This window comes from Geotrypetes seraphini, chromosome 4 (assembly GCF_902459505.1).
Source record: "Geotrypetes seraphini chromosome 4, aGeoSer1.1, whole genome shotgun sequence".
NCBI lineage: Eukaryota > Metazoa > Chordata > Amphibia > Gymnophiona > Dermophiidae > Geotrypetes > Geotrypetes seraphini.
In genome coordinates this window covers 137,986,796-138,014,481 of record NC_047087.1, presented here as the reverse complement: position 1 = coordinate 138,014,481, position 27,686 = coordinate 137,986,796, and the positions used below count along the sequence as shown (strand labels likewise).

The following is a 27,686-nucleotide window of genomic DNA, read 5'->3' as shown; positions in this document are numbered from 1 at the left end:
ACCCTCAACAGCAGTTATACATAAGGTGACCAAACGTCCTGTTTTGAATGGGACCGTTCTGTTTTTAGATCCCCTGTCCTGTTGTCCCCTCACACAGCTTCGGGACACCGAAATGTCCTGTTTTCAGGAACAGCGTCCCGAAGCTGTGCGTGGGGACAACGGGACAGGAGATCGCTTCCCCTCCCTCCCTGTCGTGCCAAAGCTAGCCTCCCCCTCCTTCCAGCACCCGATTCAACCCCCACCCCCGGTCTACTGCTGCTTACCAGCATCCCTCCAGTGTGGATTCAAACTACCACCCCCCGGTCCATCACTGTTGCTGCTTGCCGCCCAGAAGCCTTCCTTCCGACGTCAATTCTAATGTCGGAGAGGAAGTTCTGGGCAAGTCAGGAAGCGATTGGCTGGCCTGGAACTTTCTCTCCAATGTCAGAATTGACGTTGGGGGAGGGGAGAGAAGACTTGTAGGCCTGGCACTTGTGCAGTGCAGTCGCTGCACGCGCCTTGATGTTGCTGGGTCAGGGAAGCAGGGTGGCTTGGCTTGTCGGGGGGGCAGGGGAAGCAGGCTGCGTCGGGGAAGTAGGGTGGCTTGGCTTGTCAGGGGCAGGGGAAGTAGGGTGCATCAGGGAAGCGAAAACAGGGTGGCTTGGCTTAGCCTGTTGGGGGCAGGGGAAGCAGGGTGCATCAGGGAAGCAAGGTGATTTGGCTTGTCGAGGGGGAGGGGAAGCAGGGTTGCTTGGCTTTTCGGGGGGCAGGGGAAGCAGGTTGGCTTGGCTAGGGTGCGTCGGGGAAGCAGGGTGACTTGGCTTGTTGGGGGGGGCAGGGGAAGCAGGGTGGCTTGAGGGGGGGGAGGCAGGGAGAGAGAAAGAAAGAAAAAGAAATGAAAGAGAGGATGTACAATCAGAAGGAAGTGCAACCAGAGACTCATGAAATCACCAAATAACAAAGGTAGGAAAAATGATTTTATTTTAAATTTCGTGATCAAAATGTGTCACTTTTGAGAATTTATATCTGCTGTCTATATTTTGCACTATATTTAATGGGATCCGGGGAGAATGGATCCAGGGGTCCTGTCCTGTTTTGAGGAAAAAAATAAATGGTCACGTTGGTTATACACTGCTAAAAGCTATAGCGTACTGCTCCAACATCCAAAGAGTTACATACAGAAGATCAAATCACAGCAGGTCATTTTTCCCCAGGGAGTGCATTAAAGTAACAATTTAATATATTGCAGCACTAGGTTACATCATATACTAAGCATAGAAGAGGTTTACCACAATTCCCCAACACTTCTACACTTACCACCTGCACCAAAATTGACGACATATTGAGAGAAGAGGGCATCAAGCTCATCATATTGTACCAGGGCATCTTCAAACTGCTGCAGCATCTCAAAGACAAAGGCCAATTCCTCCTGCATAGCAACAGCAAAAGGTATTCAGTATGTAATGAGAAAAAAGTATCCAAGACAAGGATGAGGTAAACCAGGAAAGCTGGCAAGTGGGAGAAAGCAGGGAAACAAAGGGAAGGAAGGAGGAATCAAATAGAGAAAAATATAGGAAAAAGAGATGAAAAAGAAGGAAGAATAGGATTAGGGAGAAGGGAAGTAGCAAATGAGAAGGATAGTTCATGGATACAGACAAGATTAATCAAAGAATGACACATGATCTATAAGTAGAAAAGCACAGTACGATAGAAGATGGCAATAGCCAGGCATATTTTGCTTGCCTATTTTCCCTTCCAAAAGCAGTAATACAGGACTTGATCAATCTAAACTTTTACCATATTCTTTACAGCTGTGCTTATCCCATACATTTTGAACCCTGTCAATGTTTTTTTTTTTCTCAGAAGACAAGCAGGGTATACTGTCCTCAGGAGTACACTGCAGGAAAAGCACAGTTACTTACCGTAACTTATTCTCAACAGGTGGGTGACGCCAGACCAATTTGGAAGGGGGAAGAAAGGGAGAGGCACAGTAACAGAGCAAATGGAAGATGCAGAAGGAAGAGAGACAGTGGATGGAAGGAATTGAATGAGAACATGAGGAAAGCAGAAACCAGGTAACAAAGGTAGGAAAAGAATTCTATTTCTTTTTTTTTTTTTTTTTGCTTCAGGATAAAGTAGTATATTACGGTAGTTGTGTTGATAAAAATTTATAAACATTAGAGGCTCTGGTAGAAACCCGTTTACAAAGTATGTATTCTTCCCAATTAATATTTTCAAATTAATAAAGTCTTTTTGCTTATTTGTAAATGGGTTTCTACCAGAGCCTTTAATTCAGTAGCATAATTAAATGAAATAACTATTTCTGAAGTTTATAGGGACGGGCGGGGACGGAGGGGATTTCTCACGGGGACGGTGGGGACGGAGGGATTCCTCACGGGGACGGGTGGGCACGGGTGGGACTTTGGCGGGGACGGGTGGGATTGCTGTCCCCGCGCAACTCTCTAGTAGGAGCTGCGATGGGGCATTCAGCGCAGCTCCATGCACTACAAAACGCTATCACAGTTTAGTAAAAGGGGAGGGGGTATATTTGTCTATTTTTGTATAGTTGTTACTGAGGTGACATTGCATATTTTAAAGTCATCTGCCTTGACCTGTGAAAAAAACTACGAATACAAATGATAATTAACGTTTTCTCTGTGTACAGTGTGCTTTGTGGTTTTTTTTATTTTAATGTTGGTAGATCATTTTGACTTGGTCATTTTAAAAGTATCTCGCAAGCCAAAAAAGTGTGGGCACCCCTGTTTAGACAATAGGGTTATTTCCCCATACTCGAATACTCTGCAGGAGTCCACTTTGGATTTTTCACTCTGCCTCTGTAGTACTTCACTGACCAGTTTAGTGCCCTCTACAGTCAGTATCCAGGCACTGAGAGGCACCCAAATATGTGAAGTAGAGGCACCTGTAATAACAGGCTAAAGAAAGTGTTCTGCGGTAAGGAATGAAACAGTTCCATTAACTACCAACACAGGCTCAAAGGACCGCAGCACAACTCCCCAACAAAATGAACATAGAAATCATTTAAAGTTATTTTATATGATAGTAATGGTGGGTAGGGAAATTGGGAGAGGCGCAGATAGAAGAGGGCCCCTCTCCTTAATTTCTGCCCTGGGCCCCAACATGTGTAAAACTGGTCCTGCCTCCCTGCAAAATAATTCAGCTCTCCAGTGCTCCATCTCTCTCTTCAATCCTTCACCATACAGCACTTCATGTTTCTCCTTGGACCCTTCTCCACCACCATTCTTTTATATTCTTGCTTCACAACTTTCAATCTCTTTTCTCCATTTTGCCTCCTTTCATCCTATCCACACTTGTCCTTACCCAGGCTTCTGCAACAAAGAACATCTTCTCAGGAGCCATAACTGGCTGCACTGTAAACTTGGAAAGCCCAGAGTTTCTTCTGATCAATGGGCTGATCCTCTAACTCTCCTTTCTTAAAAATAAGAAAGAAACTTCAGAGAAGGACAGTATACCTCATCTTATGAAGGTAAGCATCATCATACTAGGACAGACCTAATATCTTGTTTCCAACAGTGGCCAATTCAGGTCACAAATACCTGGCAAGATTCCAAAAGAGTAAAACAGATTTTATGCTGCTTATCCCAGGGATATGCAGTGGACTTCCCCAAGTCATTTTTAATAATGGCTTATGGATTATTATTTTAGAAATTTGTCTAAACCATTTTTTAAAATCCTTCTAAGCCAACCCTTCTAAATCAACTGCTTTTACTGCATTCGTTGGCAACAAATTTCAGAGTTTAATTGCATGCTGAATGAAGAAATAGTTCCTCCAATTTGTTTAAATTTATTACTTAGTAGCTTTGTTAAGTGCATCCCAGTCCTTGTATTTGTGAATGAATAAACAAGTGATTCACATCTACCTGTTATAGACCTCTAATTATATCTCCCCGAGCTGTCTCTTCTTCAAACTGAAGAACCCTAGCCTCTTTAGCTTTTTGTCACAGGGAAGTCATCTCATCCTCTTTATCAGCTTTCTTGCCCTTCTATATACCATCTCTAATTCCACTATATCTTTTTTGAGATGCAGAGACCAAAACTGCACAGAATATTAAAGGTGTGGTCACACTATAGAGTGATATTAAAGCATTATAGTATTCTCAGTTTGGTTCTCAATTCCTTTCCTAATAATTCATAACATTCTGTTTGCTTCCTTTAGCCCCTAATACACACTGAGCAGAGGGTATGAATGTACCATGAAATCATTTTCCTGGATGGTGACTCCTAATATGGAACTTTGCATGTAGCTATAGTTTAGTTTCCTCTTCCCTACATGCACCACTTTGACTTCCTAACATCTGTAAGTCTTATAAAGTACTCTTGCAATTTTCACAGTCCTCTTATGATTTAACAACTTTGAATAACTGTGTCATCAGAAAATTTAATCACCTTATTCCTGTTTCTAGATCATTCATAAATATGTTAAAGAGCAGCAGTCTCAGCACAGACCTGTAGGGAACCCCTTTATTTACCTTTCTCCATTGAGAATATTAACCATTTAACCCTACTCTCAATTTTCTATCTTTTAATCAATTTTAATCACTAATAGGACACTGCATCATATCTCATGACTTTCTAATTTCTCTAAAAGCTGTTCATGAGGTATATTGTCAAATGCCTTCTGAAAATCCAGATGCACAATATCAACTCACCTTTATCCATATAGCCTTCAATAAAACATAGCAGATTGGTGAGTCAAGATTTCCCTTCACTAAATCAATGCCTATGCATGTACTTATCAACTTTGTTTTTAATAACAGTGACTGCCATTTTTCCAGGCATCAATGTCAGGCTCACTAATCTATAATTTCCTAGGTGACCTCTGGAACATTTTTAAAAATTGGTGTTACATTGGCTACTCTCCTATCTTCCAGAACTATGTTGAAGCACTAAGATAAATTGCAGAAATCATCAACAAAACAAACTGGTTTTCATGTTAATCAGTGAATTCACAAAATATCTTACACCTATACCATCAGTAGAAACATAGTGGCAGAAAAGGGCTATAGCCCACCAAGTCTGCCCATTCCAGAGTATTCGCTCCCGAATTTACTCCCTTAAAGATCCCACGTGAGCATCCCATTTACTCTTAAAATCCTTCACTCTGCTGGCCTCAACAACCTGCAGTGGGAGTCTGTTCCACTGATCCACCACTCTTTAGGTGAAGAAGTATTTTCTGGAGTCTCCATGAAACTTCCCTCCTCTGATTTTCAGCGGATGCCATCTGGTGGTCGAGGGACCCATGAGACAGAAGATATCATCTTCCAACTCAATGCGACCCGTGATGTACTTAAACGTTTCAATCATGTCTCCCCTCTCTCTTCGCTCCTCAAGTGAGTACAGCCGCAACTTCTTTAGTCTTTCTTCATACGTTAGATCCTTTAGCCCCGAGACCATCCTGGTGGCCATTCGCTGAACCGACTCGATCCTCAGCATGTCCTTACGGTAGTGTGGTCTCCAGAATTGAACACAGTACTCCAAGTGAAGCCTCACCATGGATCTGTACAACAGCATAATGACTTCAGGTCTCCTGCTGACAAAACCTCTACGGATACAATCCATCATTTGTCTTGCCCTGGAGGAAGCCTTCTCCACTTGATTGGCAGCCTTCATGTCCTCACTAATGATCACTCCTAGATCACGTTCTGCCGTGGTCCTAACCAAGGTCTCTCCATTTAGTGCATAAGTTCTGTGCGGGTTTCTCTTACCCAGGTGCATTACCTTGCATTTTTTTAGCATTGAAGCCTAGCTGCCAAGTCGTTGACCATCGTTCCAGCAGCAGTAAGTCCTGTGTCATATTGTCAGGTAATAAGCTGTTGCCTACTATGTTGCAAATTTTGGCGTCATCGGCGAACAGTGATACCTTTCCCCTAAGCCCTTGCGTCATATCTCTTATGAATAAGTTGAATAGAATCGGGCCCAAGACTGAGCCCTGCGGCACTCCACTGAGCATGTCCGACGCTTCTGACGGGGTACCGTTCACCACCACCCTTTGTTATCTTATTCTTCCCCACCTTAGAGAAGGGAATCCCTTTCTGTTAGTAAAGGAGGTCCTGACTCTTATAACCTCCCTTCCTCCTAAAAGCCCATTTCTACCTCCTCCTCCAAGGGACTCCAAGAAAAAAAAAGGAGTATACCTAGTCACAGTTCAATACCATTCAACACAGTTACTTACCGTAATAGGTGTTATCCAGGGACAGCAGGCAGATATTCTCACTGATGGGTGACAGCACCGACGGAGCCCCGGTACGGATACTTCAAGAATTTTAAAACGCTCTTGACGCCTGTACCATGCATGTGCGAGTGCCTTCCCGCCCGACGTAGGCACACGGTCCCTCAGTTAAGATAAGCCAGCTAAGAAGCCAACCCGGGGAGGTGGGTGGGTTGTGAGAATATCTGCTTGCTGTCCCTGGATAACACCTGTTACGGTAAGTAACTGTGCTTTATCCCAGGACAAGCAGGCAGCATATTTTCACTGATGGGTGACCTCCAAGCTAACAGGGATGGTGGGAGAGTTTGCCAAAGAAATACAATTGGAAAACATAATGGCCGAAGAGCCCATCCCGTCTGGAGAAAAAAACCAGAAAATAGTGAGAAGTGAAGAAATGAACTGAGGACCAGGTGGCAGCTGTACAGAATTCCTCAGCAATGCAGCTATAAGGAAAACAACAAAAGCTGCCAGAACTCGAACTTAAGTTCTGGGACACGTTATCCCCGTGCCAGGCCAGTCTTAGTAAAGAAGAACGAGTGGGAGGCAATCAGCCAAGTGAAAAAAGTTCCCGTGAATATAGGATATCCAAACTGAGTTGAATCAAAATAAAAAGTTGGAAGAAAATCACAGTGGCTCTGGCCTGCGTAACAAAAAACCACTTATAGGACAAAACATATAAAGCCAGGAGAAATACGTGGTGCAGTAAACAACACAGACAGAAGAACTGGCTGAGCAAAATGAAAATAGGAGAAAGTACTGTGGACATGAACACAGAATCACCTTGGCTTGATGAAAGACTGATAAGGATGAAGCTGCTAGCAGGGCATGAACCCTCACCGATCCCCCTGGAAGAAGTGAGAGACAGAAGAAAAAACAATTTTCCAGGTAATAAACTCAAGAGGAGATGACACCATTGATAGAAACGGTAGCATCAAAAACCAGGAAAGAACCACAGGAATAGTCCAGACGACAGAAGAAGGAATGAGGTGTGGTTACACACATTAAAAAATCCCTGTCATGAGCCTGGGAACCAGAGAAGAAATCAGAAAGAGGTTGCCCCTGGACAGATTAAGGGAAAAAAATGCAATAGCATTAAAAAGAAGTCTGAGAGCTATAGATTCGAGACTAGAATCAAACAAAGAAATAATACCACCGGTTAGGAAGGTGGAAACAGGGAGAGAAAGAGACACCAGGAAAGAAAACGAAACCACTTTTGATATCAACAAGGGCGAGTGGCTGGTGTTTTGGCAGAAATCACCAAACGGGCTGAGAAAGATGTAAATGAAACGGACACAGCCCAAAGAAAAAACCAATGAAGACTGGAAGAAATAAAGATTCTTGAGTCGGAGAGAACAGAGCAGGAAAATGAAAAGAAGAAAGGGCTCCCAAAATTTGAGTGGACGAAGAAGAGAGAACCCATGTTGACTGGGTATTTAGATCAATGCTGTCTTGTTAAAATGTTTATTTTATTTTTATTTTTCCTCTAACTCTACTTTTCACTTCTCTATTACCCTCCAGGTACTTTAGTTAGATTGTGAGCCTTCGGGACAGTAAGGGAATTTTTCAAGTACCTTTCTTATTTCTAATCTTAATGTATATTTTCTGTAAACCGCTTAGAACCTAATGGATGTAGCGGTATATAAGAAATAAATTACATTACATTACATTACATTACAATAGCAGCAAGAGCAGATGGCTAATCGCCTCCAAGGTCACAAAAACAGGGCCTCCTGGCATAACAGGAGAGAGCCCTAGACTCCTTGCTCAATTACATATAACGTAAAACCCCTGAATTGACTGTGCAAGGAAGGAGGACTTGAGGACAGAGTAGACGATGAAAATCATGAGGTCCTCAAAATATCATTAGAAAAAATTGGGGGAAAAAATGGGAAAATCCTATGCCTGGCAGTCGAAAGACCCTGAGGCTGTAGAATGCCCATATGAATCCCCCAGGCAGAAATTATATGCAGCAAGCATGAAGACAATGCAAGGAGGTAACAAATAGAAAAAAGGAACCTCCGTAGAGAGACTAGAGGAGATCAAAAATATACAAGCTTTGAGAGACAAGCCCTCGCCTGGTACCACTGGAAAACAAAAGACCACTGAGGAGTACAAGAAGGTAGTCTGACCCGTGGCAAAACAGAAACAGGACAATGCCTGTTGTTCAAAAGAAACAACATGTGTAAGATTGAAAACAATCTGAAAAAAGAAACACTCAGAAGAGTGGAGTCAAGAAGTACCCCAAAGAAACACAGACATGAATTCGGGTACAGAAAATGAAAAGCTAAAGAAAAAGAGTTGAGTGACAAACCGCATGAATCATCTCTCAGGGAAAAAACAATCAGGTAAAAAAATGGATGTTCAAAAAAATGGAAAAACAAGAAGGCCCTGTAATCTAATAGATGTGGCTAGCACAATCAGACACCCCTTGAATAATCTGGGAGGAAAAATCTCAAAACTGGTAAGGAGAACGGTTGAAAAACTCAGCTTGAAAGCCGTATGAATTGGAGCCTGTAGCGGCTGCCCGGAAATTCAGGTAGCAGAGCCATGAGGTCTGAAATCCAGAAAAAATACAGTCATCCAGTGGCCTTGACAAATAAGAGAAAGACCAGTAATCGAAGAGAAACCTTCAAGGAAAATTAGCAGGAGAAAAAGGAAGGACTGCGTAAGATCCCACGCAGACTCTCAAAAGAAAACAGTCTGAGAGTAGGAGGAAAAGATAAATGAAGAAGCCTCCAGATGAAGAAAACTTGGAGAGCCTAGGCTCGTAGGAGTATAGGAAGACTGAGAAGAAAGCCACCGTGACAGTGAAAACTGCTACACAGATGCGGCCAGAAAAAACTCACCAGGGCCATAATGTAGAGGAAACATGTTCCAGCACAGTTTCAGGAACACATCCCCAAATCAGACATATTCAATAACCTGTGTTGTTGAGTAATGATAAAAACAGACAATCAAGATGGAGACAAGAGCCGTAAAAACAGATCTGCAAAAACAGGTACTCAAGTGGAAAAGCGGCTACATGGAAGGCGTACACCAATGAAAGCCAGGAAAACCAATCAGGCATTAGGGGGATCTAAGAAGCCGGTTTGGTTAACCGGACCCCCACCTTGTCCACTCTGCCTAGAAAGACAGAGGACAACACACTAGTCGTGAGGAGGAACTGTATCAGGAAGGAAACAAAAAAAACACATGGGAACTAGGTCATAGGACATGGCAAAGAAGTCCCCACAGAGATACAGGAAGGGAAACAAACCTTCCTGGAGGAGAAAAGAAGAAGGAAGGAAAATAAATTCCGTAGGGAAAGAAATGACTATACAAAGTCAACTCCCAAGGGAATGCATTTAAAGAAAATTCCTCAATGGTGCAATTATGAAGGCTTTGCAAACCCCACTCAAGGGAAAAAAGCAATGTGATGAAGAAACACCCACCACTTCAGAGAGAGTCTTTCAAACAGTCAAAGCTAAGACTATCAAGGAGTTGAAGTCGAAGGCCGAAGACAGCTTGATGACTGGAAAGCATTCCCATACCAGAACGATACCGACACCGGTAACTGCAACGACAACTGGTGTCATGGGATAGGAGTTGTCAAACACAGACAAGACTCAAGTGAAAATGTCCCCGGAGTCAAAAAACTCAACCAGGCAAAACTAAAAGAGATGGTGTCAATAGGGCTGACCACCCAAACAACTGGAATTACAGATGAACATGTCGATGTCAACAAGAAAGTTTGTCATCGACCTAGATGTCGATATGAACTGCAACATCGATCAGATATGACGACAGTAATATGACGTCGAGAGAGGAATCAACTTCGAACAGGGAGGTTGACACCAATTAGAAATGTTGACATCACCGACAGGAACAGTGAAAACATGCCGATGCCAACCGAAATCGTGACATGATAGAAAACACTGTTAAAAATGGAGAGCCCGTACCAATGGATACAACGCCGGTACCAAGGTAGTCCTAGTGAAAAAAGCTGGTAGCAAGGCACACATCACCACTGGAGCAGACGGGAAAAGACACCGGTACCGTTGGTCCATGACCGGTATCGATGGTGTCATTCCCAAGCAGAGAAAAGGACACCAGCACCATTGCCTATGGTCGTGCTCCAGCAAAGATAAAGACGCCGGTACCATTGGGCCATGACTGGTACCAATGGCGTGAAGCCTTAGCAAAGAGAAAAAGATACCGGTACCGTTGGTTCAGGACCAGAACCGATGATGTCATTCCAGAGGAGAAAGAAAAAAGCACCGGCACCCAGAGGCCATGACCTGTACCATTGGTACCGCTCCCAGAGGAGAAAGAAAAGAACCCCGGTACCCTTGGTCCCCGACCGGTACCAATGGGGTCGTTCTGGAGTAGAAGGAAAAGAACACTGGTATCCTCGGTCCATGACCGGTACCATAGGTGTGGCTCCGGAAATAGAAGAAAAGGACAGCGGTACTTTTGGCTCATGATCGGTACCATCGGTGTCGCTCCACGCTTCGAAGATGAACATGCACATATTAAAACAGTCATCGATGGCGAAGCGGAGCCAGAGATAGGACTGAAAAAGGTCGGCAGAATTAGACTCACTGCTACAATGAAGTCAAAAGGAGAAAACCAACTTACCAAAGAAGATCACAGGCGGTGCAGACCGCAGAAGTGGTGCCGGAAGTATGCCATGTACTGGAGCACTGGTGTTGTCTGGTGCCCAAATGCTGGTACCAGATTCCTGGAACCAGATCACTGGCGTCGACTGGTGCTGGGTTCCTGGCAACGTCGACGGGAAACTGCTTCTGGAGAAGACACATGAAAATGCGCTGAAGAGGAAAAAAGCAAGGGAAGAAAAAACCAGCAAGGCCGAGGTCCCGAGATTGCTAAAATAACAGGAGTATGTCAGTGAAGACAAGTTCCACCACAAAACAACTGGGTGGAGGAAAAATGGGCAGGAAAAACCAGCCCGGGCAAGAGCCATGCAGAGGGAAGAAAACAAAATGGCGATTCATAAGCCCCCACTAGGCCAAACTGACAACGGAAAAAGAAAAAAATAAAGTAGAATTAAAATACTTATTTTTTTATAGAATCTGCCCAGGAGGTGGACCATCTGGCCACACCAGAGGTAAATCTGACTGAATTTTTGGAAGATACACAGAATGTGATCCAGAGTCGGTCCACTCTGGTGATAACATGCATGAGTGAGATGGATAAGACATTAATTATGAAACTTTATTTTATGAACAGGTTAATGAAATTCTGTGGGGATCTCGTTAGGATTTTTCCGGATGTCTCCAGAACCACTCAATTGAGAAGGAAAGAATTTCTGAAATTGAAGGATAGGGTTCTGGCTCTGGAGGCATCTTTCTACCTGAAATTTCCTTGTAAATGTTTAATTAAGTTACAAGATATTGAATATGCTTTTTGGGATCCTATTCAATTACAACAATTTCTAGTTGCGAGAGAATAGAAATGATTTTGTTTCATCTAGCTGAGAATAAGAGGAGTAATTAATTTAATATCCCATAGTAAGGAATGATTCAAGGTAGGTTAGTACATTGTCCTTTAGTTTTCTTAAATTTATTTTGATCAGAAATAGTAACATGTTCTCCCCATTGATGTGGGCTTGAAAGGAATTATGTATGTATGATTTGATTATGTATTGCTTTGTATGAATTTGTTTCCTTTTTTCTTTTGGAATAATTGGATATTGTAAAGTATTCAAAAGCATAATAAAAAAAAAAAATACTTTTTTTTTTTTTTAGAAGAAACCTAGCAACAAAAGAAAAGAAGAAACTGACAAAAAGTCAGTAAAACCGCGAGAGCGGGAAGGCAGTGACATAAAAAATTTTCAACAGACGTTGAAACGTGCCTTCTTAGCTCCGCAGAAACTAAGAAACTGAGGGACCGCACACCTACATCGTGCGGGAAGGCACTCGCGTATGCGCGGTGCAGGCGTCAAGAGCTTTTTCAAGTTCTTGAAGTGTCCGTACTGGGGCTCCGTTGGTGCCATCACCCATCAGTGAGAATATGCTGCCTACTTGTCCTGGGATGATTGATTTTCTGTTAAATATAAAAGGATTCTTCAAAAGGTTTCCACACTTTCATATTTTCACACTCAACCAAAAACAAATATTTTCTGATGGCATTAAGAAGTTAGTAGGACACAGGGAAAAATGTATCATAAAACAGGGTGATTACATGGAAAAGTGATGTAATTTGCTTTTGAGATAGTTAATAGTGTTTAAAAAAATAAAGTGAGGAAACTTTTTTTTTTAGAGCCCTCATATTTACTGGTCAAATGCATAATGTGAACATTATCAATGTTTAATTATAGTACTTTAACAGACATTGACCATATCAAATTCTTACCTTCCCTCCCATGCACCCCCCCCCAAAAAAAAAAGCCATTATTACAGTATACATCACTATATATGGTATAGTCATTAGCTGCAGTCATTGCCTGCTCTGCTTTGAACCTAGAACTCTTTCCTCTCTACCTCCCCTCTTTTTGGGGCAAAAACTTCTAGAAAGAATGTAGCATTTTAATCTGTGACCTGTATAATTCTGACAACTATTATTTTGAACTGTAAATTGTGTTTATAGTGCTACCCTTGTCTCTTCCCACTCGGTCCTCATATAAATAATAATAATAATAACTTTATTTTTTCTATATCGCCACAATCTTACGACTTCTAGGCGGTTTACAGTGAAGAGAGCTGGACAATCAGCGAATTATAAAATACAAATAGCGAAGAAGTCACTAAACAGTCAATGAATTACACAATACAATTAGTGAAAAATACACACACAGTCAAACCTCAGTATACGAGTGCACCGGTTTGCGAGTGTTTTGCAAGACGAGCAAAACATTCGCAAAATCAGCACCTCGGAAACTGAGTTTGACTCGATTTACGAGCACCACCCCCAGCGATCCGGCATCCCCCCCTCCGCGATCCTACATCCCCCCAAGCACCGAAACAACATCCCTTACCCCGATTGGGTACCAGCACCAGCACCAGCACCAATACAAAGGACGTGCTGGTGCCCGAAGATCCTCCCTCTTCTGGGCTGGGCGGTACGTTAGAGATCCTCCCTCTTGCCTGTGCTGGGCTGGACTGGGCTTTGAGCATTTGCGCATGCTCAAATCCTTCTGGTCTCGCTCTCTCCGAGATTCTCAGATTCAGAATCTCGGAGAGAGCGAGACCAGAAGGGCCTTGAGCATGTGCAAATGCTCAAGGCCCAGTCCAGCCCAGCACAGGCAAGAGGGAGGATCTCCGACGCACCGCCCAACCCAGCCCAGAAGAGGGAGGATCTTCAGCACCAGCATGTCCTGTGCATTGGTGCTGGTGCCGGTGCCCAATCGGGGTAAGGGATGTCATTTCGGTGCGAGTGGGGATGGGGGGTGATGCGAGTGGGGGGGGGAGAATGCCGGTTCGCAGGGGGGGCTGCCAGATCACAGGGGGGGGTATGGAGCAGCATCGGTGGCCTCAAGGGGGGGGAATGGAGCAGCGCCATTAGACTCGGGGGGGAGAAGGAGGTGGAATGAATCAAAGCGAGTTTCCCTTACTTCCTATGGGGAAACTCGCTTTGATATACGAGCAATTTGGTTTACGAGCATACTTCTGGAACGAATTATGCTCATAAACCAAGGTTCCACTGTATTTCTCAAAGTTATCAGCATGTTGTTAATAGTTTTAAATGGTATCTGATTAGGAGACAAATCTATCGAACAGAGTTGTCTTAATTTCTTTCCGAAATGTGCCGTAGGTTAACCTGGTTCTGTTAATGTAATTGCTTAGCCAGGACTGTTGTTTACTAGCTTGAAACTTAAAAGTTCTGTTCAGAAAGGACCTGTATTTGCAACCAGTGATCTTTGGGTAGGCAAAAAGATTGCAATTTCTGGTTGTCCTAGTGGGGATGTATAGCTCGAAATGTGGTAAGAGATAGGTAGGGGCCATTCCCCACACCAGTTTAAAGCAAAAGCAAGAGAATTTGAATATTATTCGTGCCTCCATAGGCAACCAGTGCAGCAGTTTGAAGTAGGGATTAATGTGTTCACTTTTCTTTAGTCCGAATATTAAGCGGACAGCCATGTTCTGCACTATTCTTCATTTTCTCACAGTTTTTTTAGGTGTACCCACATAGATGATGTTGCAGTAGTCCAATGTGGATAGAACCAATGACTGAATTAGTAGTCTAAGAGATAGAGGGACAAAATATTTTTTATGGTCTTTAATTTCCATATTGCAAAGTAGCACTTTTTTGCCACCAAGTTCGTGTGTTCGATCATGGTCAAGTGGGTGTCTAATGTGACTCCTAATATTTTTATGGTTTTTGATATTGGGTAATCGTGACCATTTAGGTATAATGATGTTATGGCGATTTTGGCCTTTGGGCATGCCAAGAAAATTTTTGTTTTTTCTGTGTTTAATTTCAATTTAAAATTGATAGTCCACTGTTCAATTTCAGTCATGCTATGGGAAATGTGTTCTAAAATTTTGTTGGTCAAGTTGTTCAGAGGAATTAAAATAGAGATATCATCAGCATATATGTAGTATTTTAGGTTTAACTTTTGTAATAGATGTCCTAAAAATGAAATGTAGATGTTAAATAAGGTGGCTGATAGTGGGGAACCTTGAGGTACCCCCGAAGGATTTTTCCAAGAATAGGAGTATTTCCCCTCGCTGACCACTTGATACGATCTTTTGGTTAAAAAACCCTGAAACAGAGGGAGAAGCTTGATTAAGATGGTGGTCTGAAGCACTCGAAGAGACGCCATCCCGTTAGACCTCAATTTGCGATACCTACCGATGGTAAAGAGGAAATCAAAGCTCTGGGTGTTCCCGGATGAAACACAACAACAGTCTGGCCCGATGGACACCTTCCTGGAGTGTGGCTTGCGGACACCACAACCGGGAACTTCCTCAGCTGGAGAATGAGTGCAGGCTGAAGCGAAGTTCTCCTTTGAGGGCGCTACTCTGTCCCCTGTGGAGTGTACGCCGCCAACCCGCCCTGATGCAGCGGAAGAGCTGTTGGCTCGGGACGTCTCCCTGCCGGTTGTGGAGAGCGGGGGTTCCGGCTCTAGTTTGAGGCAGGCAGAGCTGAAGGAGATAAACACAGCGTTCGGCGGGGGGAACTCGACCGACCCATGAGGTTTCAGCGGTGGCTGCTGTGGATATAACTACTTTATTGCCAACAGGGGCATCTGGAGCAGAGTTGTTCCCCTTGCAGAGCCTGAGGTAATCAACTTAGAATCTATTTTAAATGCTATTGCTAACCTTAATGCTTCTCTGGGGAACCAAATACAACAACTTTCTACTAATTGTACCAAGGTACTTTCAGAAAATCTGGAACTCAAAAATAAAGTAACAACTTTGGAAAATAAATCTGAAGATTTGGAAATTTGGATGAAAACTTTGGAAGCGCAAGCTTTAACTTGGGTTAAAAGACAGTGCAAACCTACATTTCAAACAAGAAATTCTGGAAAATTCCATCAGGAGATGTAATTTGCGGATTATAAATTTTTCCAAAGTTTTTCCAATAACTGCTTCAGTTATGTTCAAAAGATATATGACTGAGATCCTGAAGATGCCGGAAACTTCTTACCCACCTCTATCAAAGATATATTACCTGCCTAAAAGAATTAAGTCTCAAAATCCAAACCAGCAGAATTTATCTGCTGATAGTTTGGATTTAACTAATTTCCTTGAGAGGTCGGAGTCTGAGGTTCAGGTTGCCTCTACTTTAATGGTACAATTTGCTATTAATTCTGATAGAGAATGGATGTTGAAATTGTTTTTTAAATATAAAGATGTTCCATTTTTGATCAATACTATCAGAATGTTTCCTGATGTATCTCGTTTAACCCAGAAAAGACGAAAACAGTTCCTTATTTTGAGACCACAGGTCACTCAGTTAGAGGCTACTTTTGTTCTACGTTTCCCATGTAATGGTCTATAAAGAGGACAGGTATGTCTTCTATGATCCACAGCAACTATCTAAATTTATTTCCTCTAAGAATAATTCTTGAGAATATGAGTTTGTCTGGTTCTTATTCAGCTCAGAAAGAATAGTTTAAGAGCCAGACTACATCTTTATTTTCCCCTTATCTTATTTGTTTATTTGCTAAAGATTTCAGTTTATTATCAGCTCTTCCTCCAGTTAATAGTGGACTAACTATACTCTGTAATAATTTTTTTTTCTAAGATTTTTAATATGTTATTTCTAAGCTTGCTTGTACTTACATTGTATTTTTTCTTTGATTTGGAATTTGAAATTGTCAAATATTAAAATCAATAAAATATATAAATTGGAACCCTGAAACCAATTCCAAACTCTTCCCAAGAGCCCCATTGTGTCTAGGCAATGCAGCATTATTTCATGATCCACTAGATCCATCTTCTTGTCTCCAATCACTAGATCCATCTTCCTGTCTCCAATCACTAATCAGCTCCAACTGAAACACAATAAAATGGCTTTTTTCACATAAGCAGTCCAGACTTTATCCTGTCATTAACTGCAGTCATTGTTTGCTCTGCTTTGAACCCAGAACTCTTTCCCTCTACCTTCCTTCTTTTTGGGACAAAAACGTCAACAAAGTAGGTAGCATTTTAATCTGTAAACTGTAAATTCTACTTTTGAGGAATACTTCTTTGACAAAGAAAATGCTAACTACTAGGAGCCTTTTGAGATAGTCTTCATATCCATCCTGCTCACTCCGTCCCAGACCCTCCCTCCCCTCCCCTTCAACCCACCCACCCCTAGGATCATAGACCCACATACCAATCAACCCCAACACACTCTACCGTTACCCAACCAACTCCTACTAAAGCCTGTATCCCCAACCTAACCACCACAGTCATTCAAAATTACCCCAGGTACACTAGATAGAGTCTGAGCTCTCCAGGACAGATAGGGAAATATGATAAAGTATCGGAATATAAACCACTTAGGATATAAGTGGTATATAAATAATAAAAATAAACACTATCTTCATAATACCAATGCCACAATCTGTATCCTCCTATTTCATGACAATCACTCTTCTTGCCAGATGGTGACCTCTGTCACCTTCCCCACAGGAAATCCTTACCACACACAACCCAATACCTTAAGCCTATCCCCATCAACCCTCCTAGAGAATGACATGGTGGCGGGTTACCCGCGGCTATCCACATTTAGCCGCGGGTAACCTGCCAAAACGGGGAAGAAAAAATAGTGGCCTCTGCGGGACGGGGACAAGGCCATTCACTGCCCCGTGGAGCGGGGCAATCAAGATCACGCGGTCCCCGCCATCTCCCTCCCTCCACCTCACCTTTGAATTGGAAGAGCACCGCTGGTTGAATTTCTGCCGGTCCGTGCGAAGAGAAAAAAAAAAAAGCCTCTCCTTTTCTCCTGCTCCTACCGCCATGCTGCAGCTACTAAAGCCGACAGGAAGTCTATCCAACGTCAATTCTGACGTCGGAGAGGACGTTCTGGGCCAGCCAATCGCTGCCTGGCTGGCCCAGAACGTCCTCTCCGACTTCAGAATTGAGTCGGAAAGAAGACTTCCGGCTTTAGCAGCTGCAGCATGGTGATAAGAGAAGGGGGAAAAGACGGAGGCTTTTTTTTTTTTTGAGCGGCAGGGAGGCAGCAGGCTGGCTTTGGCTAGAGAGGGAGAAAGATAGACAGGCACAGGCAGGCAAGCTTCGGGGGTGGGAGTGGGACAAAGTGTGGAAGGCAGTGAGAGGGACATAGGAAGGAGGCACTAGGGGCACTAAAGACATGGGAAGGAGGCACTGGGGGCACTAAAGACAAGAAGGGGCACTTAAGGACATGGGAAGGAGGCACTGGGGGCACTAAAGACATGGGAAGGAGGCACTGGGGGCACTAAAGACAGGAAGGGGCACTTAAGGACATGGGAAGGAGGCACTGGGGGCACTAAAGACAGGAAGGGGCACTTAAGGACATGGGAAGGAGGCACTGGGGGCACTAAAGACATGGGAAGGAGGCACTGGGGGCACTAAAGACAGGAAGGGGCACTAAGGACATGGGAAGGAAGCACTGGGGCACTAAAGACATGGGAAGGAGGCACTGGGGGCACTAAAGACATGGGAAAGAGGCACTGGGGGCACTAAAGACATGGGAAAGAGGCACTGGGGCACTAAAGACAGGAAGGGGCACTAAGGACATGGGAAGGAAGCACTGGGGCACTAAAGACATGGGAGGAGGCACTGGGGACACTAAAGACAGGAAGGGGCACTAAGGGCATGGGAAGGAGGCACCGGGGGCACTAAGGACATAGGAAGGAAAGAGGGAGGGAATAGAAAGGGACAATTCTTGGGCCTGAGTGCAAAAAGAAAGAAATGAAAGAAAGGATACACAGACAGAAGGAAACGCAACCAGAGACTCATGAAATCAATCACCAGACAGCAAAGGTAGGAAAATTATTTTATTTTCAATTTAGTGATCAAAATGTGTCAGTTTTGAGAATTTATATCTGCTGTCTATATTTGTCTATTTTTCTATAGTTACTGAGGTGACCGAGCTTGCGGAGATGGGGCAGAAACAGGGTTTTAAAATTTTAGTCCTAGTAGTTTGCCGGTCCACAAAATAATTCTTTTATTTCTGCCAGTCCATGGGTGTAAAAAGGTTGAAAACCACTGATGTAGAGTATGCCGGCTTTCTTTTTCGCCAAGCCGCGCTCGCATTGATCAATCTTCTCCTCTCTTGCAACTTCCTGTTTCTGGTTGCATCAGAGGAGAATATTGAACAAATGAACACCCGCACATGCAGCTGGGCGAAAAAGAAAGCCGACATACTCTACATCTAAGGTGAGATGGAGGGAGGGAGATGGCGGAACACTGCAGTCGGTCGGGTGTCTGCTGTTTTTGTATTACTGCCTGCCTGCGCTCACGTTCCAGATCCTCCTGCATTTTTAATGTGCACAATTAAACTAAACTAAACTAAACCTTGGGTTTATAAACCGCACCATCTCCACGAATGCGGAGCTCGGCACGGTTTACAGGAAGAAGGATGAGAGAGGAACTACAGTGGAGAGATTAAAGAGTTAGGTGTAAAGGGGGAAGGTGAGAGGCCTAAGAGGGGGGAAGTGTTACAGTTTTGAGAATAGCCAGGTTTTTAGGTGTTTGCGGAAGAGTTGGAGGGAGCTTGAGGTTCGGAGTGGGGAGGTGAGGTTATTCCAGATCTCAGTGATTCTAAAGGGGAGGGATGACCCAAGTTTGCCTGCATGGGAAATACCTTTTATGGAAGGGAAGGATAGTTTAAAAATTTGGGAGGATCTGGAGGAAGTAGGGGTTGGGGAGTTCCAATTGACCTGATTCGAGCTATGGGGGACACGTCATTGAAAGGGAGGACAAGTTAATTGATTTATTTTATGTTCGGTTTTTACTACAGAGCAGAGGCACTGAAACAGATTCTCAGTGCAGTAGTAGTAGTGGCAGAACTCTCTTCTGTCTTCATGGTGTTTCGCAGTACTGAGGCTTATATGGATGCTGCGGAGATGGTGACGGGGCGGTGAATGGGATGGCAGTGGCGGTGACGGGGCGGTGAAGGGAACGGCGGTGGAGGGGCGGTGCAGAGGATGGTGGGCCGGGGACGGTGCAGTGACGGGGACAGATTTTTTCCCCGTGTCATTCTCTAAACCCTCCCTCCTACCAAATAACCTCAAAATAGCACTGGCAAATGCAAGGTATGTAAACAACAAAGAAACTATACTAAATGACCTCATCACAGGCAATAACTGAGACATCCTCCTAATTACCGAAACCTGGCTCAAAGACATGACAGAACTACCTTGGGTATGTTTGCCCACCAAGGCACCAACACTAGCGGTGGAGGCACAGCCACCATCATTAGGTCTAACCTCAACCCAAGATTGATAGACACAATCTCACTAGAATGTCTCACCTTCTCAGTGGGTCACAAAAGAAACCTAACCTTTGCCTTGATATACAGAGCATCACACCTAACAATGATCATTTTAGATGACCTGCTATCCATCCTTAGCAAACTTGTCATCACATACAGCCAAGTAATCATACTTGGAGACTAATTTCACAAGCTACCAAATGAGATTGGATCCCCGGCAGACTTCATCACTTCACTATCAGACCTAGGCTTCAAGTAAATTGTCCCCTCACTTACTCACTCTACAGGTAATACCCTAGACCTAATCTTTATTCAAAAAGATACTACACAAACCCCAGCCTGTAATACCAAACCAGAACCCTGGTCTGATCACCATCTGATCACATTCAACCACTCCTACACAACGAATCAACCGTCACCCAGGAAGTAACCCCAACATAAGATGATATACAACCACAACGCTATCAACTTAAAGGATTCTCTCTTTCAAACCTAGTGGGAACATCAAAATCAAATTCTCAATCTGTTGACGAGGCTGCCATGGACTGGCACACTGAGGTAAAAACCCTATACGAAGGGCAAGCCCCAGTCAAAGAGATCAAATGCTACCCCCACAAAGACTCCTCCCCCTGGTTTACCGATGACTTGAGAACTAAGGAGAGCGGAAAGGAAATGGTACAAATCCAGACTCAACAGTGACGGGTCCAAATAGAAGGAACTGCATGAAGAATATAAAAGCACCACCCTAGAGCTAAAAAGATGTACTACTCCGAACAACTTTTAAAGACCCCCAACAGATCAAAAAACCTATTTAAACTAACTAAAAACATACTCATCACAAGGAGACAACCAGTGCCTTAACACTGAACTAAAAGCTCTCAGACTACTTTGTTGACAAAGTAAACAAAATATGGTCTCACCTTGACTCTGCCACGCTATAGATATCATTCCCCCACAACTCAGACAAAATAGTTAAAACTACAGCTGGGAAACTAACTCTCTTCGAAACTATTTCCCATGACGACATCACCAAGATACTAGATGCTATTCGCCCTTCCAGCTCCAACCTGGACCCTGTCCGCCATACCTCCGGATGATAGTGAAATATGCTTTTGTAGACTCCATCCTTCCTCTCATCAACACCTCTCTACAAACAGGTGTAGTTCCCAGAAACTGGAAGTCGGCAGTCATCAGACCGATCTTGAAAAAAAACCATACTCGATCCTGATGTACCTGGCAACTTTAGACCTGTCTCTAATCTACCCTTTGTCTCCAAGCTCCTGGAAAAAACAGTGTTAAACCAATTGTACCCCTTCATTGACAAACAAGGAGACCTATCCATCTTTCAATCAGGATTCAGAAAATTCCATAGTACCGAAACCGTCCTTCTTGACATCGACAACTTCTGGAAATTCATAGATAAGAATAAATGATGTCCTTCTGGTGCTGCTGGATCTCAGCGCAGCATTCAACACTATTGACCATCCTCTCCCTCATTGAACTTTTACAAGTTTATTGTTGTGGACTCCCACTGAAAAGAACACATACTGAAGAATAAGAATATTAGGAATGAATGTTGATTTCTGTTATGTGGAGATTTTTTTTGTTTTTGTTTTTACAGACCTATGATGATACAGATTCTAAAGGACACTTTGTGAGTCCAGGAGCCAAGTTATTGAGGTCTGTTTCTCCACTTTGCACTTTATTATTTATTTGTCTCAATTATGTATGACTGAATAGTGATCCCAACAATATTTATATAGCAGGACATTTACATTAAGTACAGTTGATATATACTCCGACATATGCTTCCTCAGATTCTAAAAGGTATATAAATTTGCACTATACCCATTCCCACACATTGATTAACTGTGCATCTACATGCACATGCTCTACTTGCTTCTACAATCCCCAGACTTCACATACTTATTTCACCACCTACATACACCTGTCTCATCTATTTCTAACTACTCCTACTTAAACCTTCACACATATATAGAACCCTATATCCCCTAACCAACACAAAAACCCATATATCATATATTCCCCCACCACCAGTCCACCATTTACTTTTTCTCACATCCACAAAGAAATACCCATACACGCACAGATTTAACTTCCTGTACGAATGCGCAAGTAGTATCTCTCTCCATACATATGCCTCCTTCTCACATGGTCCAGTATATAGGTAAGCATTCCCAATGCAATGACTACATGCTTTCCCTACCTGTTTCTATTGCATATACTTCTCCTTATGTATCTTTCCTCTAGATTTGGCAACTGCATTTTCATATTGATTAGCTATCTTGAAATAATTAAGATATGGTTAACCAAAGATCTTTCTTCTCTCTGGTATACATCAGTATCTTATTCTTTTGTTGTACACTAAAATATTAACTATCAAATTCCTATTTCTCAAGCTTTCTTAGACTGCTTCCTATTTCTCCTTTCTCTCAAGTATTCACATTTGTTGCAGATCTTAATTTGATCTGAAAAAAACATAAGACTGATATTAGCCCACCTATATCATTTATGAAAATACTTACTAGAACCAGCTAAAAAACTGAACTTTGCAGTATTCTGTAGGCACCTTTCTATTCTCTGGAATGTAGTAGATACTTAATTCTGGGATCCAAATGTCCAGTCTCTGAGGGAATACCTGCACCATGAAGTAGTCACAGAAACTCCATCCTGGGTCAGTTCTCTTTTCTCTCAGGGTTCTCATGTCGTCCTCAAACTTGCCCAGGTTCTTAGTGAAGGACATGAGCAGCAGTGTGCGCAACTTGGTCAGAAAGGCATTCCAAGATTCCTGAGAGCGAGAAGAGTCCTTCAGAGGGTCCGAGAGCACCACACACCTAAGGAAACAGGTTCTGAAACTAGTCAGAGATAGCACTTCTAGAGAGAAAAAAATGCACCCTTTTATAATTAACAATCTTAAATTGATAAGATAAGACTTTGTTGTACTCTATTAATAAATGTTAAAGACAATGATGAAAGCAATTGGGTTTAAGGACCAGATGCACTAAAGTCAGTGATCCTCAAACGATCATCGCTAAACCAGTTTTGACTGGTTTAGCGACAATAGGATTTGCCAACCCCATGCAAAACAACATCTCACCGCGTGGTTTTCTGCAGGATCGCTCATTCTCTGATCTAGCTATGCAAATACGCTCATTAATATTGAAATGCCATGTAAACAAGCAGAGCGACTGATGCTCTAACATGGCTTCCAAATACATTAAAAAAAATTTAATCGCTAAAAGCCAGAGGGAGTGGGCATCCCTTCTATCGATTTTCACTGGGGTGGAGGGGAGGAGTCTGTCCCCGGTGCCGGTTCATCGGGAGGGGGATGTCACGGAGGGCTGTCATCAGCAGGAGGGGGCTTTTTCTTTTTAAATGGGGCAGGTATTGTGCATGTGTAACACACACGGCATCTGTGCCCATTAAAAAGAAAAAAAAAAGGTTTCCTGCCCTAAAGAGCTTAGTGACAGAGGCTTCCCCTGCTGGCTCTACGCATGTGTGAGAGTCACTCTCAAAGCAATCAATCGGATGGGAGAGAAGGTGATTATGACGAACCTCCACCTGCAAAATTTTTAGTGCATCTAGCTCTAAGGCTTGAGCAGTTGTAGTAGGGATGCACTGTGGTAAGTGTTGCAGATAGTTGTTTTGCTCTCTTCAGGCTTGGAGTAATTGTGTTTCTTTGCGATTGCCTCAAGTAATTCTGGTGAATTTAGAGCAGTGTTTTCCAAGTCAGTACTGGAGTACTCCTTTGTCAGTCAGGTTTTCAAGATATCCACAATGAATATGTATGAGATTGATTTGCATACACAGCCTCCATTGTATTCAGATCTCTTTCATGCATATTCATTGTAGATGTCCTGGAAACCTGACTGGAAGGGAGTACTCAAGGACTAATTTGGGAAACACTGGTCTAGGTGGTGGTAAAACAGTATTACCATGCCTCCCTTACAAAATCACTCTTGTGAGAATATGTAGTGTTACACTGTATCCTGTAGGCAAGACTATGCCAGAACGGAAGATTAGGCTCTTTACTCAATAATCTTCTTACTTCAATAATCTTTCTAGTAGAAAGGCATACAAGTCTTAAATCAATAGATTATTCTCCTTTATTCCCTTACGCATTGTCTACTTATTTTTCTCTCGGCTCCACCTCCTGTATCTCTGGACTGCGCCCTATATCCTCGGTTTGTATCAAAGCAAGTTAACAATTCCTATAAGAGGGAAACAGGGTACTCCCCAATCAGTCAATTTTGTTCTGATCTGCAACAAATTAAAGGCAACAAATCAATGCCAATATAATTATAATTGAGAACAAGGTGTAAATGAACAAGCCACCTATTTGAGTGCAACCAATTATGCAGCTGTCAAACCTTTCACTTTTCTCGTAACAGAGAAAATCAATCAGTACTCTTCACACTGTCTGATGACACCAACATCTGGAAATACATACATTCAAGACAGCAAGGAGGCTACTTAAAATTTGACAGGGCGGACCTTCAAGACTCATAAGTCTTTCTACTAGAAAGAAGATTGGCAGATGAGCCTGCTGTGAGCACATACTGTGACCCCAAAGTGGCATCTTTTGATTCTGCCGCCTCCACTCTGTAAAATCTTGTGGTGGACCCCTGTAGCTACTTACAGATTTCCTCGGGCAAGACTGCCCAGGACTTCACCCATGAAGAAGCCACACCCCTCTTATAGTGTGCTCTCAAAGTAATCAGTGCAATTGGGTTGTTTATCACATCCAATATATGCTAATCAATAGCTACACAAATCCACCTGGAAGTAGGAGCCTTAGAAGCTGCCTTTCCCAGGTGGTTAGAGCTCGTTAGCACAAAAAGATGATCTCAGAGGTGAAAATAATTTTTCTAACATTCTAACATCCAGCAACACCAAAACTTTGTGGGGGTTTTGTGTTTTTTTGTAACCCATGGGAAGGAACGCGGGTAGTCAGACTTCCTGATTGACACTGAAGTCCGAGAACACTTTGGCAGAAGGAAGGGATTGTACGGAGGGAGCCCCTGCCTCCATAAGCTTGAGGAAAGGTTCTCTGCAACCAAGATATTGAAGCTCCAAAACCCTTCTTGCTGATGCGATAGCTAGTAGAAAGCTGTATTAATGGTAAGATTCATCAAAGATGCCTCTTGCAAAGGTTCATATGGAGCCTTACTTACAAAACCAAATTAAGATCCCCCATTGGGAATGGCTGTCATAGAAGCGGATGCAGCCACAATCCTTTCAAAAATCTGGCTACAACTAGGTAAAGGGCAAAGGAAACCTTTCCTATTCAAGCCCTAAAACACAAGAGTCTTGCCACTTATACTTTGAGGGAGCAAACAGCCAAACCCCTCTTGAGACTATACTGGAGAAATGCTAGGAGCACTGACATTGGAGCCTTCACCAGTTCCACATTCTCCTTAGCATACCAATGCTGAAAAGCATAAGCTGTGACAGTCACTAGTTTCTTAGATCTCAGAAGGGTGGCAATAACCATAAGAACATAAGAATAGCCTTTCTGGGTCAGACTAATGGTCCATCAAACCCAGTAGCTCGTTCTCATAATTGCCAATCCAGGTCACTAGTACCTGGCCAAAACCCAAGGAGTAGCAATATTCCATGCTACTGATACATGGCAAGCAGTGGCTTCCCCCATGTCTTTCTCAATAACAGACTATGGACTTTTTCTCCAGGAACTTGTCCAAGCCTTCCTTAAAACCAGCTACGCTATCTGCTCCGAGTAGCTCTTCCACACTAAGGCTGCACACTCAAGAGCCACGCCAGAAGTCTAAAGCATTCCGGATCCTCCAGGGCTACAGGGCCCTGTGAAACAGAGTTGGATTGCAGTGGCAGTTTGAGACACTTGTCCTTCTATAGACAGACCAGATCTGTGTACCACAGCCGACGCGGCCAATCTGGGGCACCCAGAATTACCAAACCCAGATGGTTTGTTTTTCTTTAAATGACCCTGCCCACTGTAGGCCATGGGGGAAAAATGTATAACAGCCTCTCTCTGGGAGAGTCATAGCCCAAAATGGTCAACAGTCTGCTCTAGGCTTGTCCTCAGTCTCCAACTTTAATGGGATGGCATCTCCTTGACACAACGTGTAAAGGAGAGTGCCTCAGGTGGAGGGGAGGGATCTGAAGGTTTGCCATAAGACCTGTCCTCTGAGAAGTAATCTGACTCCTTCTCAGACACCCATGACCACTCTGACTCAGATTCAGCAAAGTACTTTCCCTGAAAGAAGTGATTCTCTGTCTTCCTCAGTCCACTGGAAGATCCAACAGTGCTGAGTCAAGAACTCAGCTGCATAGTGACTGCAGTGACAGCACCACCACAAGACAGGAGGAGAGCTCCTCTCAACGCCGATGTTTCTTGGGTACCAGTGAAGCTGACACCCTGCAGCTCCTGGTACTGTACCTCAACGGGAACCAATGTTTATGCTTTTTAGGCTTGGGCCAGCATAAAGGTCCCTTGGTACCAATGAGGAAGACATATCCCCATGCTTCCTTGGCATCATGTCCAATGCAGAGCGGTCCAGGAGAATTAACATAATGCCTGAGGTCAAGGCAGGGGAGAACCTCAATGCCTAGGCAACATAAACAATTATCTAATAAAAAAATTCCAGTTTTATTTAATTATGTTTTAATATGACGCCAATATATACAGAAGAAAATATTTAATAAGCTACTTAGTATGCCATTGGTTATATCAACATTGAGTTGAGTCACTAGGCACTCACCTGTCACTCTGTTTGTTACAAAAATCATTCCTGATCTTGTCCACGATAGATGTTCGGGGGAGAATGTTGGTCTTGTTTTTTTTCTTGGCTTCACTTTCTACAACCACAATTAGCCAATCAGCTGAGCTGTGAACCTTCAAGATATTCTGCCACTTGGTAATGTCATCCTTAGCACTGGCTTTGTATATTTCTGTGTCCTGTAGGGACAAGAGCAGACTACTGAACTAGAATGCATGACAAATGAGGTATTAATTCAAATAACGTGAACAAACAAAAAAAACCCAGCCTTTGTCCATTTTCTACATTGTTTTCCCCATCTAAGCATAACCACAGTCCCTTTTATTTTTTGCAGTACATTGAACTTAATTCGATAAGGCTTTGCTCCCATTTTGTGTCTAAGGAAAAAATAAGATTACTAAATCAGGCATAGGGAGTCTAGAGTTAAGAGGCAAGGACCGAGAAACAAGTTACATTCGGCCTCTGAAACTTATATTTCTGAGGAAAACCATATACTTCTACAGAGCTCAGTTACTGCAATAAGCAAACAGCAGAAATAGTATGTATCTCAGAAATCAAAGCTCTGGGGCAATAAAACAACATCATTCAGTCAGGCAGTCCATTTATTATCCCAGGACAAGCAGGCAGGTATTCTCAGTAGTGGGTGATGTGATCCAATGGAGCCCTGATGCGGACACTCACAAGCAGTCTTGCTTGAAGAAAGTCGAAGTTTCGAGTCGCCTGCACCGCGCATGTGCGAGTGCCTTCCCGCCCAGCGCAGGGTGCGTCTCCTCAGTTCTTACTTTTCCGTAGAGCTGAGAAGTCCATCTTCAACTCTCTGCGTGAAG

General features: G+C 43.2%; 1 protein-coding gene across 12 annotated transcripts in view; it reads right to left on the bottom strand.

Annotated features, from left to right (window-relative positions):
• The window catches only part of TRAPPC10 (trafficking protein particle complex 10), a 507,189-nt gene that overhangs the window by 328,955 nt on the left and 150,548 nt on the right, over positions 1-27,686 (bottom strand). For 11 of the 12 annotated variants that reach the window (XM_033941690.1, XM_033941689.1, XM_033941691.1 and 8 more), the window contains exons 5-7: positions 26,842-27,038; positions 22,740-22,935; positions 1,297-1,408 (exon numbers count right to left, since the gene is read on the bottom strand). In XM_033941690.1, coding sequence (XP_033797581.1) covers positions 1,297-1,408; positions 22,740-22,935; positions 26,842-27,038 — 505 coding nt within the window. Of the gene's footprint in view, positions 1-1,296; positions 1,409-22,626; positions 22,936-26,841; positions 27,039-27,686 lie in introns of those variants that run through there. The other variant, XM_033941701.1, reaches the window with a different exon arrangement.